This window comes from Geotrypetes seraphini, chromosome 1, assembly GCF_902459505.1.
Source record: "Geotrypetes seraphini chromosome 1, aGeoSer1.1, whole genome shotgun sequence".
NCBI classification, from domain to species: Eukaryota; Metazoa; Chordata; class Amphibia; order Gymnophiona; family Dermophiidae; genus Geotrypetes; species Geotrypetes seraphini.
In genome coordinates, this window is record NC_047084.1 from 45,853,061 (window position 1) to 45,869,360 (window position 16,300).

General features: G+C 41.8%; 1 protein-coding gene across 3 annotated transcripts in view; it reads left to right on the plus strand.

Moving 5' to 3' along the window:
• Positions 1–2,277: 2,277 nt before the first annotated feature.
• LOC117354005 (cAMP-specific 3',5'-cyclic phosphodiesterase 4D) overlaps positions 2,278–16,300 on the plus strand; it is a 1,294,824-nt gene continuing 1,280,801 nt past the window's right edge. For all 3 annotated transcript variants that reach the window (XM_033930716.1, XM_033930768.1, XM_033930761.1), the window contains exon 1: positions 2,278–2,573. In XM_033930716.1, coding sequence (XP_033786607.1) covers positions 2,302–2,573 — 272 coding nt within the window. In that variant the 5' untranslated portion in view covers positions 2,278–2,301. The remainder of the gene's footprint in view (positions 2,574–16,300) is intronic.

Sequence of the window (16,300 nt, forward strand, 5' to 3'; positions counted from 1 at the left end):
TCACGGTGGCACATCTAGGTAACTAGTATCTGGCAAAACCCCAAATAGTAGCTACCCCCATGTCTGTCTCAATAGCAGGCTATGGACTTTTCCTCCAGGAGTTTGTCCAAAGCTTTCTTAAAACCAGATACATTAATCGCTCTTATCACAACCTCTGGCAATGCATTCCAGAGCTTAACTATTCTCTGAGTAAAAAAAATATTTTAAAAGTATTTTCCTGTAACTTCATTGAGTGTCCCCTAGTCTTTGTAATTTTTGACAGAGTAAAAAAATCAGTCCACTTGTACTCATTCTGTACCACTCGGGATTTTGTAGACTTCAGTCATATTTCTCCTCAGCCGTCTCTTTTCCATGCTTAAGAGCCCTAAGCTTTTTGGTCTTTCCTCATATGAGAGAAGTTCCATCCCCTCCCTTTATCATCCTGTCGGGGATTTTAGCGGAGGTTGGCGGCAGGAGAGATTGGGCTGGAGATGTTCAGGAGGAGGTGCTGGCAGGAGGCATTGGGCATTACTCCTACCAGGGATGTTAGCAGGGTTTGGCGGCAGGAGAGATTGGGCATCCCTCCTGCCAGGGATGTTGGGGGGGGGGAGGGGGCAGAGTGCCAGCAGGAGGGAGTGGGAATCTCTCCTGCTAGCTAACTTGCGGCGGAGTTCAGGGGTTTCCTGCCACGGACACTTTCAGCCAATCGTGGCAGGGGAATTCCCCCTCCCCATCAGCTGAGCGACAGGGACTCCCCGAAACTGCGATTCTGTAACAGTTACAGAATTGCGGCTGTGTGGCATCCATGACGTTCAGCTGATGGAAAGGGAATTCCCCTGCCACAATCGGCTGCTGCGGTCTAAGTAAAGCTAGGTGGCTGAAATGTAGGCCAGGGTTTTCCAGGCCTCTATTTCAGCAGCCTATCTTGGTATGGTTCGTGGCTGGAAACCACTTTAGATTGCCTAATGCCACTTCGGGCATTGGCTATGCCTACTTTAGCATTCTGCAGCCTAAAAGTGGCTAACTAGCTGCAATTGCAGCCACTTTTTATTTAGGTGGCTGTAGGCACTTGAACCCTGCCATTTATTTACTGCATTTTTCAGTTACTTAGGCATTGGCGGGGCACCTACCAATGCCTAAATTTAGGCACTGGTTATAGAATTTTCCCCAAAATGGTTAAAATGTTTATTTTCAGGCACATACAGTAAATGTTTATTTCCATTCTGAACCACTGATATTTAACCATTTAATTTGTTTTAATGAATGTCTGAATTCTGATTGTGTCCTTTCTAAAATATCCTGCCACATGTTGTGAATGTTAACAGTGTAATTGCTTTTGTTTTGGGGTGTTGTTTTTTTTTTTTTTTTTTTTCAAACAATGCAGATATTTGTGTGCTGTCATGACCAATTTGTTATCCATATTGGAATCCACAGAGAACCAAAGGATTTGCAGAATATAAAACCACAAATCAATAAATATTAAAGGGGGGAAAAATAGTATACAGTGTCTGTCCAAAGGATTTATATTTGCTTTTCCGCATAGGGTTAATCAATTTCGCATTTGCTTTTATGTGAGTCATGAGACATCAGATTGATTGCCTTGATCAAATATTACTACACTAAGCAGACACTGTACACTTGATCTTGGCTAGAAGGCCAAAGCTATCGAAACATTGTTCCATTCTATTCCTATTTGTACTTAGAATAGAGATTTGATTCTTAATGAACTGAATCTGCAAACGGTTGGCCGATTCTATAAGTAAATGACCAGATTATGGACACACAAGTGTACAGTTTATTTACCTGTCCTCCAGTGTTTTCCTAGTGACTATGATCAGGCATCTGTTGCTAAAGCCCTCCTCCTACTTTCTGTATACATAAGCAGAAGTCGCTCAGGCAGCTGCAGCGCATTTAGTTCCAAGAGTTGGACGGGGAGCACCGTAGCTCTGACCGAAGCAGTGCTTAACGCCGCTCCTTCCCTCTGCGTACATTGGCCAGGCTAGTTAGTCAACGATCTCTTGCAAACCAGTGTTGGGAGAGGAGTGGTAATGTTTAATAGGCTTCTGTGGAGGACTTAGCCTGCTTTGTTTACAGATCCTTATCTGCACAGACACTGAGACAGGCAGCACCATGTTGAACGCGGAATAAAACCTGGCAAGGAGTCCCGAGCGCTGCGCCTTTCCCGCCAACTGAACTGACAAGAAATTGTTTCGCGCATTTTGCCTTTAGGAGGGGGTTTTTGGTTGGGTTTTTTTTTTTGGGGTGGGGGTGGGGGGGTGACTCTACTAAAAAGTCGTTCGCAAAGTTTTTTCTTCCACAAAAATGGCTCAACCCACAGCAAGCTCCGATACCTTGACCGTGCCCGAAGTGGACAATTCGCACGGTCCAAATCCGTGGCTGAACGAGGATCTCGTGAAGACACTGAGGGAGAACCTGTTGCAGCATGAAAAGTCTAAGGCGTCCAGGAAGTCTCCCATTGTTTCTCCTCGGCTGTCTCCAATTATTTCTCCCCGAAATTCTCCCCGGCTCCTGCGCAGGATGCTTCTGAACAGTAACATACCGAAGCAGCGGCGGTTTACTGTGGCTCATACATGGTAAGAGACGTGATGCTGGGCTGCTCTGGCACTTCAGCCTTGAAGAGCTGCCGGTCTCTGTCTATTATATTCCTGTGGGGGGAAAAAAAGTAACAATGTTATAGAAAAATCCAACCAACCGGGGCTGGTGATGCAGTTGGTTTGGAACTTTATTAAAAATTGAAGCGGATATCAGATATACTGTAGTACAGCTGAAAATAGTGTTTTCCACGAAAGTGAGTTCATTTTCACGTCAGGAAAATGTCATGAAACTGATGGCTCTTTGTTTCATATATGTTTCTGAAGTTAGTCAGCAAAGTGGTTAAGTACAGGATCTACTGCTCTAAAATATCTGCAGAGTGATGAGGTACAATGCGGTTAGGTCTGTAAAGAATTTTCATATCTACAATAAATGTTTGTGTGTGTGTAAATAGATACATAGAGGAAAGATAGAAGGGGGGATTATAAAAATGATCTCCTGGATATACAAGGAGTGGCCTGATCAACAAGAAATATACACTGTATAAATATGTTAAAGAATACAACAACATAGAATATACAATATAGATAAAATAAGAGTTATGTCTATATGAACAGTAAATATTTGCAAAATTCTGTACAGATCCAACATCTTGTGCATCACCATTCTGTTTAGTTTATATAACACAGTATGTTCAGGTACATGTATTGTATACACAGAAAAATACAGCATGGTGAATTTGCATATATGTAAATTTTATGCAAAGGTACATTACCTACGTTATTTATCTATAAGGGAACATGGAGAATGTAAGAGGTGGTTAGGTCTAACCACTTTATTTTCAGATCCAGTATCCCTGCAGTTCTGGCAGTATTGGTGGGGGGAGGAGGGGGGCTCTGATTTTTCATGTATGCAGCACTTCTGTTGCCATGCTGTCAGATGTTGCTATGTCGCTTAATGCCCTCAGCCCATCAATCAAGTAGTGATTTCAGTTGGCTAGCTGAATATGTCCATGGCTGCTTGCTGAGATGTTTTTGTGGTGAGTGGTACGGGATGTAATTTGGCAGTAAATCTAGTAAGCACTGATACCGCTGTCCTCAATAGAAATGAAACTATTTTAGTTATTGTACTTTACCAGTAGCTAGCTTCCATTAGTCACACCTTTATATTAAGATTTTGAATTCTTTGTGGTTATGAGGAAGGAGTGGCCTACTGGTTAAAGCTACAGCCTCAGCATCCTGAGGTTGTGGTTTCAAACACCACACTGCTCCTTGTGACCCTAAGTAAATCACTCGATCATAGATTGTGAGCCTACCGGGATAGATAGAGACATGCTCGAGTACCTAATTGTAAACTGCTTAGATAATCTCGATAAGCAGTATATAAATACCTAATAAAGGGGTCATTTTATTAAGGTGCACTAACCGATTTAACACATGCTAAATGCTAAGGCACCCATGGATGCCTTAACATTTAGCCCATGCTAATCTTTAGCGCGCGCTAAATCGATTAGCATGCCTTAATAAAAGGACCCCAAAATACAAAAAAAAATTATGATGATTGAAACTGGTAGCCAACAAACTCCATGGCTAAGTTACTTGTATTAAAAGAATACATTTGTTGACAAGGTCCATCCAGGGAAAATACTGTTCAGAACATTACTTATTTTCTTTCAGTCTTTTGCTATGCAATTCATGCATGTGATATCAAGATATATTTTAGTAATAGCTCATGTGGCTAATGAGGTACTGTTACACTTTCTAGTTTGCTTTCAAGCAGTGATGAGGAATCGCTAAATATTTTCTTCCCATGTAGGTGCATGCTGCTGCTGCTGCTTACGTGGGACTCATCAAATTTTCAAAGATATGCCTATAAGATACTAGGCCATAAATACATTTTCCTTTATACTACCCTGACAAGGCAGAACAAAATAACTCAAATTTTTGACATTTGACATTGGATGCATTTTCAAGCATGCAGCAACAGTACAACACAACAGTATCTCTTTATAAAAAGGAGAAAGGAAGATATGTTAAGCCACAACACGGTATTTTGGACAAGAATTACCGTACATCATGGGGATTTATTCAATATATATGTATAATTTTTTACTTTTCTTGTATTTATTTATATTCTGCATATCCTACAATTCTATGCGGATTACAAATTATTCAGGTACTCACGCATTTTTCCCTATCTGTACCGGCGGGCTTACACTCTTATCGAATGTACCTTGGGAACTGGGGGATTAAGTGACTTGTTTCAAAAAATACCCTTCTCAAATGTCATTTCAATTTTCTTAGTCCAAGTTATCCAGAGGTGTAAATCCACTATGAATAGCTCATAAACTTAATTCCTTTTTAGTTACTATCTAAGGGGCTGAGCCTCAGATCTCCATGTGTTGTATATGTTTCACAAGCACACCAGAAAGGGAATTAACCTCACTGGCTCATGCTCCCCTCCTGCCCTGTTGTTAATCAAAAACACTTTTAGTTCTTATACTTATGGTTTTTAAACAAGGACTTAACTTTTAGTCCTTGTTTAAAAAACATAAGTTTAAGAACTAAAAGTGTTTTTGATTAACAATAGGGCAGGAGGGGCGCATGAGCCAGTGAGGTTAATTCCCTTTCTGGTGTGCTTGTGAAACATATACAACACATGGGGATCTGAGGCTCAGCCCCTTAGATAATAACTAAAAAGGAATTAAGTTTATGAGCTATTCATAGTGGATATACACCTCAGGATAATTTGGACTAAGAAAATTGAAATGACCTTTGAGAAGGGTATTTTTTTTTTTAATTAATATATGTTATTTCTCATCTTGTATATAATTTTGGTGGATTAAGTGACTTGCCCAGGGTCACAAGGAGCAGTGTAGGATTTCAACCCATAACCCCAGGGTGCTGGGACTGTAGCTTTAACCAACCACTGCATCACACACTCCCCACAACTTACATTACATTCTTAACAGTTACATTCTTAACAATTGCTGTGCTTTGGCTTGTCAGGGCAGTATAGTTACATTACATCACATTAATGATTTATATTCTGCCTTAACCTTGCAGTTCTAGGCGGATTGCAAAAGATGTTAGCTGGACATTACCAGAAGAGGTACAGACTAAAGAACAAGGTACAGGAGTGGAGGGATATATGGTGCTGTGAGAAATTGTGCTAATTACAGGGATATAGATATTATCCATTTTTCCACTGTTGCTAATGTCTTGTGCAGTTTCTCTGTAGAGATGGGAGTCGATTGGTCAAAAGGAAGGAGAATAGTGATGTCATCTGCATAGCTGTATGATGTAATGCCTAAATGGTCCAGACTGATGCCAAGGGATGTAATGTAGAGGTTGAAAAGCATTGGAGATAGTGGTGATCCTTGAGGTATGCAACAGGGGTTGGCCAGGATTCTGATTTTTTCCCTATTGATCTTGACTCTATAGGATCTGGTTTGCAGGAATCCCTTCCCGTGATTCCTGTGGCTTCCAGTATCTGTAATAGGATAGTATGATCGACCAGATCAAATGCTGTGGAGAGATCCAGTTATATGACTAGGATCCTCTTGTCTTTACTTAGGTGCTGTTGTGCTGTGTCCAGGAGAGATGCAAGCAGTGTCTCTGGGCTGTGGTTGGTCCTGAACCTAGATTGTGTGGGATGAAGTAGGTTGTGATCTTCTAGGTAATTTGTGAGGTATTGTGCAACTAGGCCTTCCATTAGTTTCACGTACAGTCTATAGTTGGAAGGGAGATCTGATGCACCCTATGAGTCTTTCATGATAGGTGTGATTATAATTTTGCTGAGTTCATGTGGGAATTGGCCCTCTGTGAGCAGTCATTGAATCCATTGTATGAGGTGGGTTCGAAATTTGGTGTGGTGGTTTTTAACAGGTATGGAGGGCAGTTGTTTAATTTGCACACTGCTTGGCTGCATTTTTTATAGAGTCTATTCAGGTCTGGTCATTCTATTGTTGGAAAGTATGACCATGTCCTTATGATTTTAAAGTGTTTGAAGCTTGTGCAGATGAGGACAGAGCTTGCAGGGACAGGAAAATAACTTACCGGAATGGGACGTGAGGACGGAGAAAAATTTGTCCCTGTGTTATTCTCTGTATGAGTGGTTTGCCATATCCTTCTTCCATGCAGTATGTGGCTCCACTAGGTTGCTGCTGCCCAATATAGGGCCACGCAGCCTACAGCACCTAGTATTCCCCAGTGGTCCTCCATCCAGGTATTAGCCAGGCCTGACCCTGTTTAGGTTCTGATAGTAAAAGTGGGCCTTTTCATGGCAGACAGGCCATAGGGAAGGAACAGTACACAAAGTTTTATAAAAAGGCATCAGACAGGTTTCTCCAGTTTTGAATCTATAGAAAAAGTATGTTGAAATAAGTTATATGGATTGTTCTGCCCACGGACTTTTGAGGGAAAACGTGGGAGTAGTTCTCAGTATTTGATATTTTCTCCCCCGTCCCCTCCAAACCCTGCAGGCAACTGAAGTCTTTTTGCCCAGAGATTGGAGGTAGGGTAATGGTTTGCAAATCAGCCCTGTTCTGGAGACAGAATTAGTCTGGTTTTTAGGAGTCACTGTGAATATGCATGAGGCAGATTTGTGTAGACCGTCTCCGACGTATGCAAAACTATCTCATGCATATTCATTATGACTACGCAGCAAACTGAGCTCTTTAGACATAGGGCTCCTATTACTAAGCTGCGCTAGCGGTTTTAGCGTGCGTGCTAGACACTAACGCCACTTTTGAGCTGGCGTTAGTTCTTAGCATGGGGGCAGCGCGCACTAATCTGTAGCGTGCGCTAAAAACGCTAGCGCACCTTAGTAAAAGAGGGGAATAGTCTTGCTTCCAGTACACGTCTGAAAACTACGTTTTGAGGGGATATGTAGGATTGAAATAGGTTATTGATTTGCTTCATTTTATGCCTTATTCTGTATTTTCTTACTGTAAGTATAACAAATGCCTTCTTCCTTCTCCTTTCTTCTATATCCACCAGGCTCTTTTACTGCAGAAAAAATACCTGATATATTTCTCTGTAGAATGAACCCTTGTACTCCAGTGCAGAAAACTGGAGAAGTGGAAGACTCATCATATTTTCCTGAATCTGAGTTAACCTTTTCCCAAACACAATGATGGTGTGGTTTATTGATAATGTAGTATGATATTCTGCATAATGCTGTGTCTTATCATGTTAAATTGAGTTAAATGAAAGTTATTGCTCTCACAGGGAATGCTAACTTCTGTGTTAAATTGTAATATTCCATAGCAACGTTTCTATGTGATATCGAGACAATTTTACAAATATACTCTAAGTGCAGTGGTGTACCTAGCATATGTGACACCCGGGGCCCATCATTTTTTTGACACCCCCCATCTGTACAGAAAGCATGATTTTTAGTAACAAGCCACACGTCACAAGTTTCAAGTTTATTAGGTTTTTATATACCACCTATCAAGGTTATATAAGCGGTGTTAAAATCAGGTACTCAAGCATTTTTCCTATCTGTCCCAGTGGGCTCACAATCTATCTAACGTACCTGGGGCTATGGAGGACTGAGTGACTTGCCCAGGGTCACTAGGAGCAGCGCAGGGTTTGAACCCACTTCCCCAGGGTGCTGAGCCTGTAGCTCCAACCACTGGACCACACATGAGTACCTAGGAAAAGGCAGCATCTTACATATGCAGTGAGCAGTACAACATCAATACACCCATTGTAAAACTAAACAAGCCAGACTAGTACAGATCAATCCTGCAGTCAAGCCTAACAAAACACCATGCCTTTCGAACATACAGAACACAGAAAACACCTTCGCCTAGTATGGAATATGTAATCAAAAACTAACCTCTCCCTCTTTTACAAAACTGTAGTGTGGATTTTAGCAAACTAACCCCTCCCTCTTTTACAAAACTGTAGTGTGGTAACAGCTCTAACGCTCATAGAATTCTGAGCATCAGAGCTGCTACCGCCACGGCTGGCGCTAAAAAACGCTCCACAGTTTTGTAAAAGGGGGGATAAAATAGAAATACATAGACAAAGGTTAAATTGAACCAGTAAGAAGCTGGACTCTGCATACAATGCAACACCACAGAAACAGTGACACATGTCTCCTAAAGCAATAAATAAATAGAAAATTTTTTTCTACCTTTGTCTTCTGTGCTTTCTGCTTTCCTCATCTTCTTGTAACTCTCTTCCTTCCATTCACTGTCTGCCGTCTCTCTTCCCCTATATGGCATCTTCTCTCCTTCTATGCCCCTTCCAGAAACTGTATGCCTCCCCCTTCCATCTCTCCTTTCACCCCCATTGGTCGGACATCTCTCTCTTCTCCTTCCCTCTCCCACACCTCTCCTCTGCAATTCCTTTCCCTTTTTTCCCTCATTTTCCTTTTCAGTTTATAGTACTGTTCAATGCACGTTTTTTTGTTTGTTTGGGTTTTTTTTTGCTTTTTTAACTATAGACCAAAGATAATTCTGGGATACTAGTTTTTGTTCCAAAACTTTGGTTTCCTGAAGGAAATTATCTTTAGTGTAGTCCCGGCTGATGTGTATGAGGTCTGTTTTCTCTTATTTTTTTGTATTTACTATTATTTTTCTGTCCTTTTTATATATTTTTGTTGACATGATATGTATGTAGTTTCTCTGCTAAAACTAATATACAGTACATTTTCTTTTTGAGTCTGTGCTTGACTTATACGACTTTACCCTTACATTATTGGTTTTATCAGAATGAGGGAAGACAGAGTAAAGATGTTGCTTTTCCCACTGTTATCTCATTGCCTGAGGTACATGGCATAAGAGCTAATTTGAGCAACAAAATAACTCATTTACCTAGATGGAACATGCCTTGAGCTCAGGTCTGAAAGGTGTGAGTGGTGTTTATACTCATGTATACCTCTATCCCATGTATAAGTTGAGGACATTTTGGGGGCTACATATGGCTGAACTGCTGTGATCAATGTATAAGTTAAGGTTCTCCTTGAGACCTTCCTCCCTCATATGGTCCAGCACCTCTCTCTCCATGCCTCATCCCACTCCCATTTACTTTAAAATGTCCCAGAGCCTCTCTGACGAAATTTCCTGTTTTTACATGGGCAGGACACATCAGAGGAAAGACTCCAGGCAGTGTATTTGTATCATTGATGTTGCTGGCAACCTCTAAAGACAGATAAATAATAATAATAATAACAATAACTTTATTCTTCTATACCGCCATAGTCAGATGACTTCTAGGCGGTTCACTCCGAAGAGGGCTGAACAATCAACAAATTACAGAGTGCAAATAGTAAAGGTACAACATATTACACAAGAAATAGACAGAAGGAAAATATAAATTTTGTGTGGCTTCTGTTTAGGAGATGAATCTGTCAAATAGTACGGTTTTAATTACTCTCCGAAAGGCGCCGTAGGTCAGCCTGGCTCCATTGATGTAGTTACCCAGCCAGGACTGCTGTTTGCTTGCTTGAAACATGAAAGACCTGTCCAAAAAGGATTTGTATTTACAGCCGGTGATCCTTGGGTATGCAAATATGTTACAGTTTCTGGTTGACGGTGTGGGGTTGTATAGTACGAAATGTGATAGAAGATAGGAAGGTGCTAGTCCCCAGGCCTGCTTGAAACAAATACAGGCAAATTTGAACATTATTTGCGCCTCCATTGGCAACCAGTGTAACAGTCTGTAGTAGAGGCTAATGTGGTCGCTTTTCTTCAATCCGAATATCAAGCGAACTGCCGTGTTCTGTACTATTCTTAATTTTCGTACTGTTTTCTTTGGGATACCCAGATAAACGATATTGCAGTAGTCCAGTATTGATAGAACCAAAGACTGCACCAGTATTTTTTAATGGTCCTTAATTTCCACAGTGTGCAAAAGCACTTCTTCACCACTATATTCGTGTGATCAATCATAGTTAGATGTGTGTCTAGTGTGATTCCCAGATTTCAAGGTAGACCGGGGAGGGGAGTACAGTTACAGTTACTTTATTTCATATGCTGCAATTATTAACAAAAATGTTAACCCAAAGCAGTTTACAATAATAAAAATCAGGGTGATGATTAAAAGTCAGTAAGGACAGACAGGGTAAAGCAACCATGACAGTAGGAGAGATGCTTGCCCAGGAAAATCACCATTGAATAAGACGAGCCTGTTTTAAAGAAGCTATTTTAAAGTCTAAATTTCTCAACTTACGCATGGGCTTATACAGTATTAATCTAAATCTAACCAAATCTAACACATTTTCTCTTTGATACGTACATTTGCTTATGTTTGTAACACCTAACCAATGGCAAGCCAGCTTTCAAATTGCTTAGCATCAACCAAAGGCAAGTTAGCTTTCCAGATAGTGAATGGCATCTCGGTGTACACTGAATTTTATCAGACTGAATTTTCAGTAGTCCAAGGTGCTGTGGGCATCATATGTTTGTGACAGTTGAAAAGTGGATGTCATAAAGCAGGGGTGCCCAACACGTCGATTGCGATCGACAGGTCGCTCGCTCAGGCGATCCCAGTTGATCACAGAGCGGGTTCCATTCTTCCCTTCTCTTTTTTCCCCTCCTGATTGGCCTGCTCCTGAATTCTGCTGCTGCCTCCGTTGCTCAACATTTAAAAAAAAACCAAAAAACCGGCTTGGAGAATTTATGCTCCGGGGGCTAACGTGTGCTTGTACCGGCTTCCCTTCTCTTCCCTCTGAAACCGGAAGTTATGTCCCGGGGGGAGTGGGGGGAGAGAAGGGAAGCCGGCACGCACATGTTAGAGCCCCATTTGCGGACTAAAGAGGGAGACAGGTAGTGAAGCTTGCGATTTGCTCTTCTTGCTGCCAGGTGCTGCCTACTTTCTGTTTCCTCAAAGGCAGGACCCGGCAGCATTTCTCCCAATAGGTCGATCTTGGGCCGATCAGCCTTCCTCTCCCCGACGTCAATTCTGCCATCGGAGAGGAAGTTCTGGCCAGCGGAACTTCCTCTCCGACGGCAAAATTGACGTCGGGGAGAGGAATGCTGGTGGGTCCGAAGCAAGGAGAGCTTGGCCGGCGGCGGGCGGCTTTGGAGGCCTGTTATCCGATGGCATCGGCAGTGGCAGTGGCTTGGGGGAGGGCAAGGAGGGAGAAAGAGGGCAGGCAGGGAGACAGAAGGAAAGAAGAGAAACAGAAAAAAAGAAAGGGGGCATGAAGAGAGAAAGAAAGAGAGGGCAGAGAGAGAAGAAGAAAACGTTGGGGGGGGGAGAATGAGGTCAGGAGGAGAGGAAGCATACAGGCTAAAAGAAGGGAAGAAAGATTGGATGCACAGTCAGAAGAAGAAAGTGCAACCAGAGACTCATGAAATCACCAGACAAGGTAGGAAAAATGATTTTATTTTAAATTTAGTGATCAAAATGTGTCTGAATTTATATCTGCTCTCTATATTTTTCAATATGGTCCCCTTTTACTAAACCACAATAGAGGTTTTTAGCGCAGGGAGCCTATGAGCGTCAAGAGCAGCGCTGGGCATTCAGCGCAGCTCCCTGCGCTAAAAACTGCTATCGTGGTTTAGTAAAAAGGGAGGGGGTGGGTATTTGTCTATTTTTGTATGGTTGTTACTGAGGTGACAGTGCATAGAGTCATCTGCTTTGACCTCTTTGAAAAAACCCTGGAATAAGAATGATAATTAACAATTCTATGCGTACAGTGTGCGTTGTGTTTTTTTTTAATTTTATTGTTGATAGATCATTTTGACTTGGTCATTTTAAAAGTAGCTCGCAAGCCCAAAAAGTGTGGGCACCCCTGTCATAAAGTGTTCTGTTATCTGTGGTTGAAACTTGAGTACAATTAGATGAGCAGTTCAGAAGTCAGTGGGTGGAAGAGAAATAGATGTTCAGAGAGACATACATACATATGTAGAGAGTTAATTTTAGAAGGCTGATTTCTCTGACTAAAATAGGCCTAAAATGGCATACAATAACTATTTCTAGATACCGGAGCCTTTATGTGGGTCATGCATTTTGCAAAATTGAACTGTATATATTTATCAGAGAAAGACAATACTGACTGTCATTTCAGTTCATTTGTTTACAAGTAGGACAGTGCTTCCTTGTTGTTTTGGTATTGCATGTATGCATTCTTCTAAGGCAGGGGTAGGGAACTCCGGTCCTCGAGAGCCTTATTCCAGTCAGGTTTTCAGGATTTCCCAGTGAATATGCATGAGATCTATTTGCATGCACTGCTTTCAATGTGTATTCATTGGGGAAATCCTGAAAACCTTACTGGAATACGGCTCTCGAGGACCGGAGTTCCCTACCCCTGTTCTAAGGTGTGTTGCTCTTTATTATACTTTAAAAAAAAAAAACTGTGTGCACTATGAAGAGGCTACGCCCTTTCCATTTTTATAGTGAGTACCTCTGATAAGTCTGAATACATTTAGCAGTATTCCAAAGTCCTGTTTGAGCTGAGATGAATGCGGAAGTGGCGCAGTGATTTAAGGCACTTGCAGTACAAATGTGAAAGTTTCTGGGGGAAATTGAGACATTTCATAAATTACTACTGTAGTACATCAAGTCGGTGAAATGAGGTATGGCATATTATGCATCATGACAACACTGTTTCTGTTCTCATCACATTCCTGTGACAGAACAATGAGCAAGTACATGTTAATTCTACAAACAGAAGAGTATATTAGCATGTAAGAATGTCTCCTATTCACATCATTTGAGTATTTTGGCTATAGTGCAAAGTGAAGACAGAGTATTAACAATTCCTGGTAATTTCCAGTCTCTTAACATTGTACTCCGCTAAGAACTGAAAGGTATAGCAGATTATAAATCCAAATGTTATAATTAATTGTTACAGAAGCCACAATTTATATTTATGATAGCTAAACAATAAAAAAATAAACCTTTGACATGTTTTTAGGGGACCTTTTACTAAGGTGCAGTAAAAGGGGAGAGTATGGCACTGTGGTTAATGCAAAACAAATAAAAGGGGAAAACCAACAGGGTCTGCAGTAAAGGATGTGGCTAATGCTACAGCCTCAGCACCCTGAGGTTGTGGGTTCAAACCCACGCTGCATCTTGTGACCTTGGGAAAGTCACTTAATCCCCCCGTTGCCCCAGGTACATTAGATAGATTGTGAGCACGCTGGGATAGACAGGGGAAAATGCTTGAGTGCCTGAATAAATTCATGTAAACCGTTCTGAGCTCTCCTGGGAGAACGGTATAGAAAACTGAATGAATAAATTAAAAAGAGTAGCTATGAAATATGAGTTGATTAAAGGCTCCATTTTAACTGCTGGAGACGTGACCAACATTTTCCTATGCAGTTAAAGTAGAGAAAAGACACCTACTGCATTTTAACAGGGCACAGTAGCATAGCAAGAGGGGTGAAGGGGGTGGGCCGCCCCAGGCACAATCTTGGCGGGGGCACCGGTACCTCTCCTTCTCTTCATCCACCTACTTCTTTAAAACCTTTGATGACAGTGAGCAGCTACTACTCAACACTGGCCTCAGCTCTTTCCTCCTGATTTCACTTCCTGGTTGTGGGACCGGAAGCGATGCTAGAGGGAAAACTGAGGCCGGCACGAGCAGCAGCTAAGAGATGCCATTCACTGCCACTGAAGATTCTGAAGAGGTATGCACGGGGAAAGTACGTGGGAGCACATGGCGTGGTGATGCTGCGCACCACCGCCCCAGGCACATCCTTCCTTTGCTATACCACTGACAGGGCAATAAAGTATGCACTGATTATGCACGTATTTCATTAGCATAGTGGCATATATGTGTGTATGGGTGCCAAAATGGTGCCTGAGCTCTATTCTGTAAATATAGGTGTGTGTATCTTAAATAGTGTGTATTTTAAAGATAGATGTCAGTAGCATAGCCAGACCTGTTGTTTTGGGTGGGTCTTCCAAAACTAACCCCCTCACCACATAAATAATCTTGCATCTTACCCCCTCGGTTTCTGCCCCGGATCTGGTAATTGTTGCCACCTGCCCTCGCTCATGGCCCTCCCAAGTGTACCTGAGTTCCTGGGTAGCAGCAGCGCTAGGAATCTGCTACGTGTTCCGACCCCATAGTGTTTCCTCTGCAGAATTCTGCAAGAGAAAAAACAAGAAGCGACATTAACCAGGGCATGGCACGGCAGAGAGAAGTCTGTGGAGCTGATACAGGAAGCAGATATGCATTTCTGTTTCTTCTGCAAATGTGATGAGGTTCGGGAAGGGAGAAGTTTAGAGAAAGGAGGTGGTTGCCTGGCTGTGGGCTGGTGATGGTGGAGGCAAAGGCTGGATCTAGGTGTGGGGGAGAGGGGAGAAAGGTGGCCACTGCTGAACTGTATTGCCCCCCCCCCTTAGTTATGCCACAGGTGGGTGTACACAAGGGTGGAGTCTGGGCAGAGTGTGGGCACAATTTACACACATGCCATAAATTACACACACATCTGCAGAACTAGGGACACACACTAATGCTAGTTGTATGGCTAGTATAAATGGAAGGCTTCTAAAAACCCTTAAAGACTCTGTGACCAATACTGTCCGTAAACGTTGACTGTGGACCGATTTTTGTTAATAAACGTTGACTGTGGACCAATTTTTGTTAGTATAAATGGACACATCTAACTTACAGACATGTATTTTCATGGTTAAGCTAATATTCTATAAAGGAAAGTAGACGCCTAGATTCTAGCTATTAAAACTTTGATATACTGCCCTGTCTAACAAGCAGGTCAGAGTGGTCCACAAATGAAGAGTACATTTCAAAAACTCACTCAGTCCATTTTTAGTTAGTTTTCTCTGATAGGTAATGGCTTTTAGACTAAGTTTTGGCATAGGAATAAGCTGGCTTTTAGACTGGGTTTTGGCAGAGGAATAAGCTACATACTGGGTAAGACCAATGGCCATCTAGCCCAATATCCTATTTGCATAGTGGCCAATCCAGGTTACAAGGACCCGGCAGAAACCCAAATAGTAGAACATTTCCATGCTACCAATCCCAGGGCAAGCAGTGACTTCCCCCATGTCTGTCACAATAGTAAGTAGTCCTTGGACTTTTCCTTTAGGAATTTGTCCAAACCTTTTTTTAAACCGAGCTACATTAGCCACTGAGTTCTAGAGCTTAACTATTTGTTTAGAAACAACAACAACAAAAAAAAACATTTTCTCCTATTTGTTTTTAAAGCATTTCCATGCAACTTTGAGTGTTCCCTAGTCTTTGTAATTTTTGTTAGAGTAAATAATCGATTCACTTGTACTTGTTCTACATTACTCAGGATTTGGTAGACCTCAACTATATCTCCCCTCCGCTATCTCTTTTCAAGCTGAAGAGCCCTAACCTCTTTAGCCTTTTCATCATATGAGCTGGAGTTCCATCTTATCATCTTGGTCACTATGAACCTTTCCAAAAATAATACCTGCAGGGAAAGTAGATTCAATGTTCTACAGAGACATTTTTTCCCCATCTTTATTGTCTTCTTTATAATTTCATTCAGAACTTGAAACAATGCAAACAGAAACTTGCATTCCCAGAATGCAAGAGAATAGCCCATTTAGGAAAATTAACCCTCATTCCCCCAGCACCCCTCCAGCCCCCTCAACACCTGACTAAACAAAGGAACCAATAGGGTACAGAAACTTGGGATAGTCTATCCAGATTCAGCTGAGCAACAGTTTAATGTCACAGCAGGAGGCCCCCTCCAAGAATGATAAGATGCCCAAATGCTTAAAATGTACCCATAGCATCTTTACATAGTGCCATCAATTTAGTCATCAGGTAAATGTGATCAATTTCGTGAATAACTCCCTACAGGGTA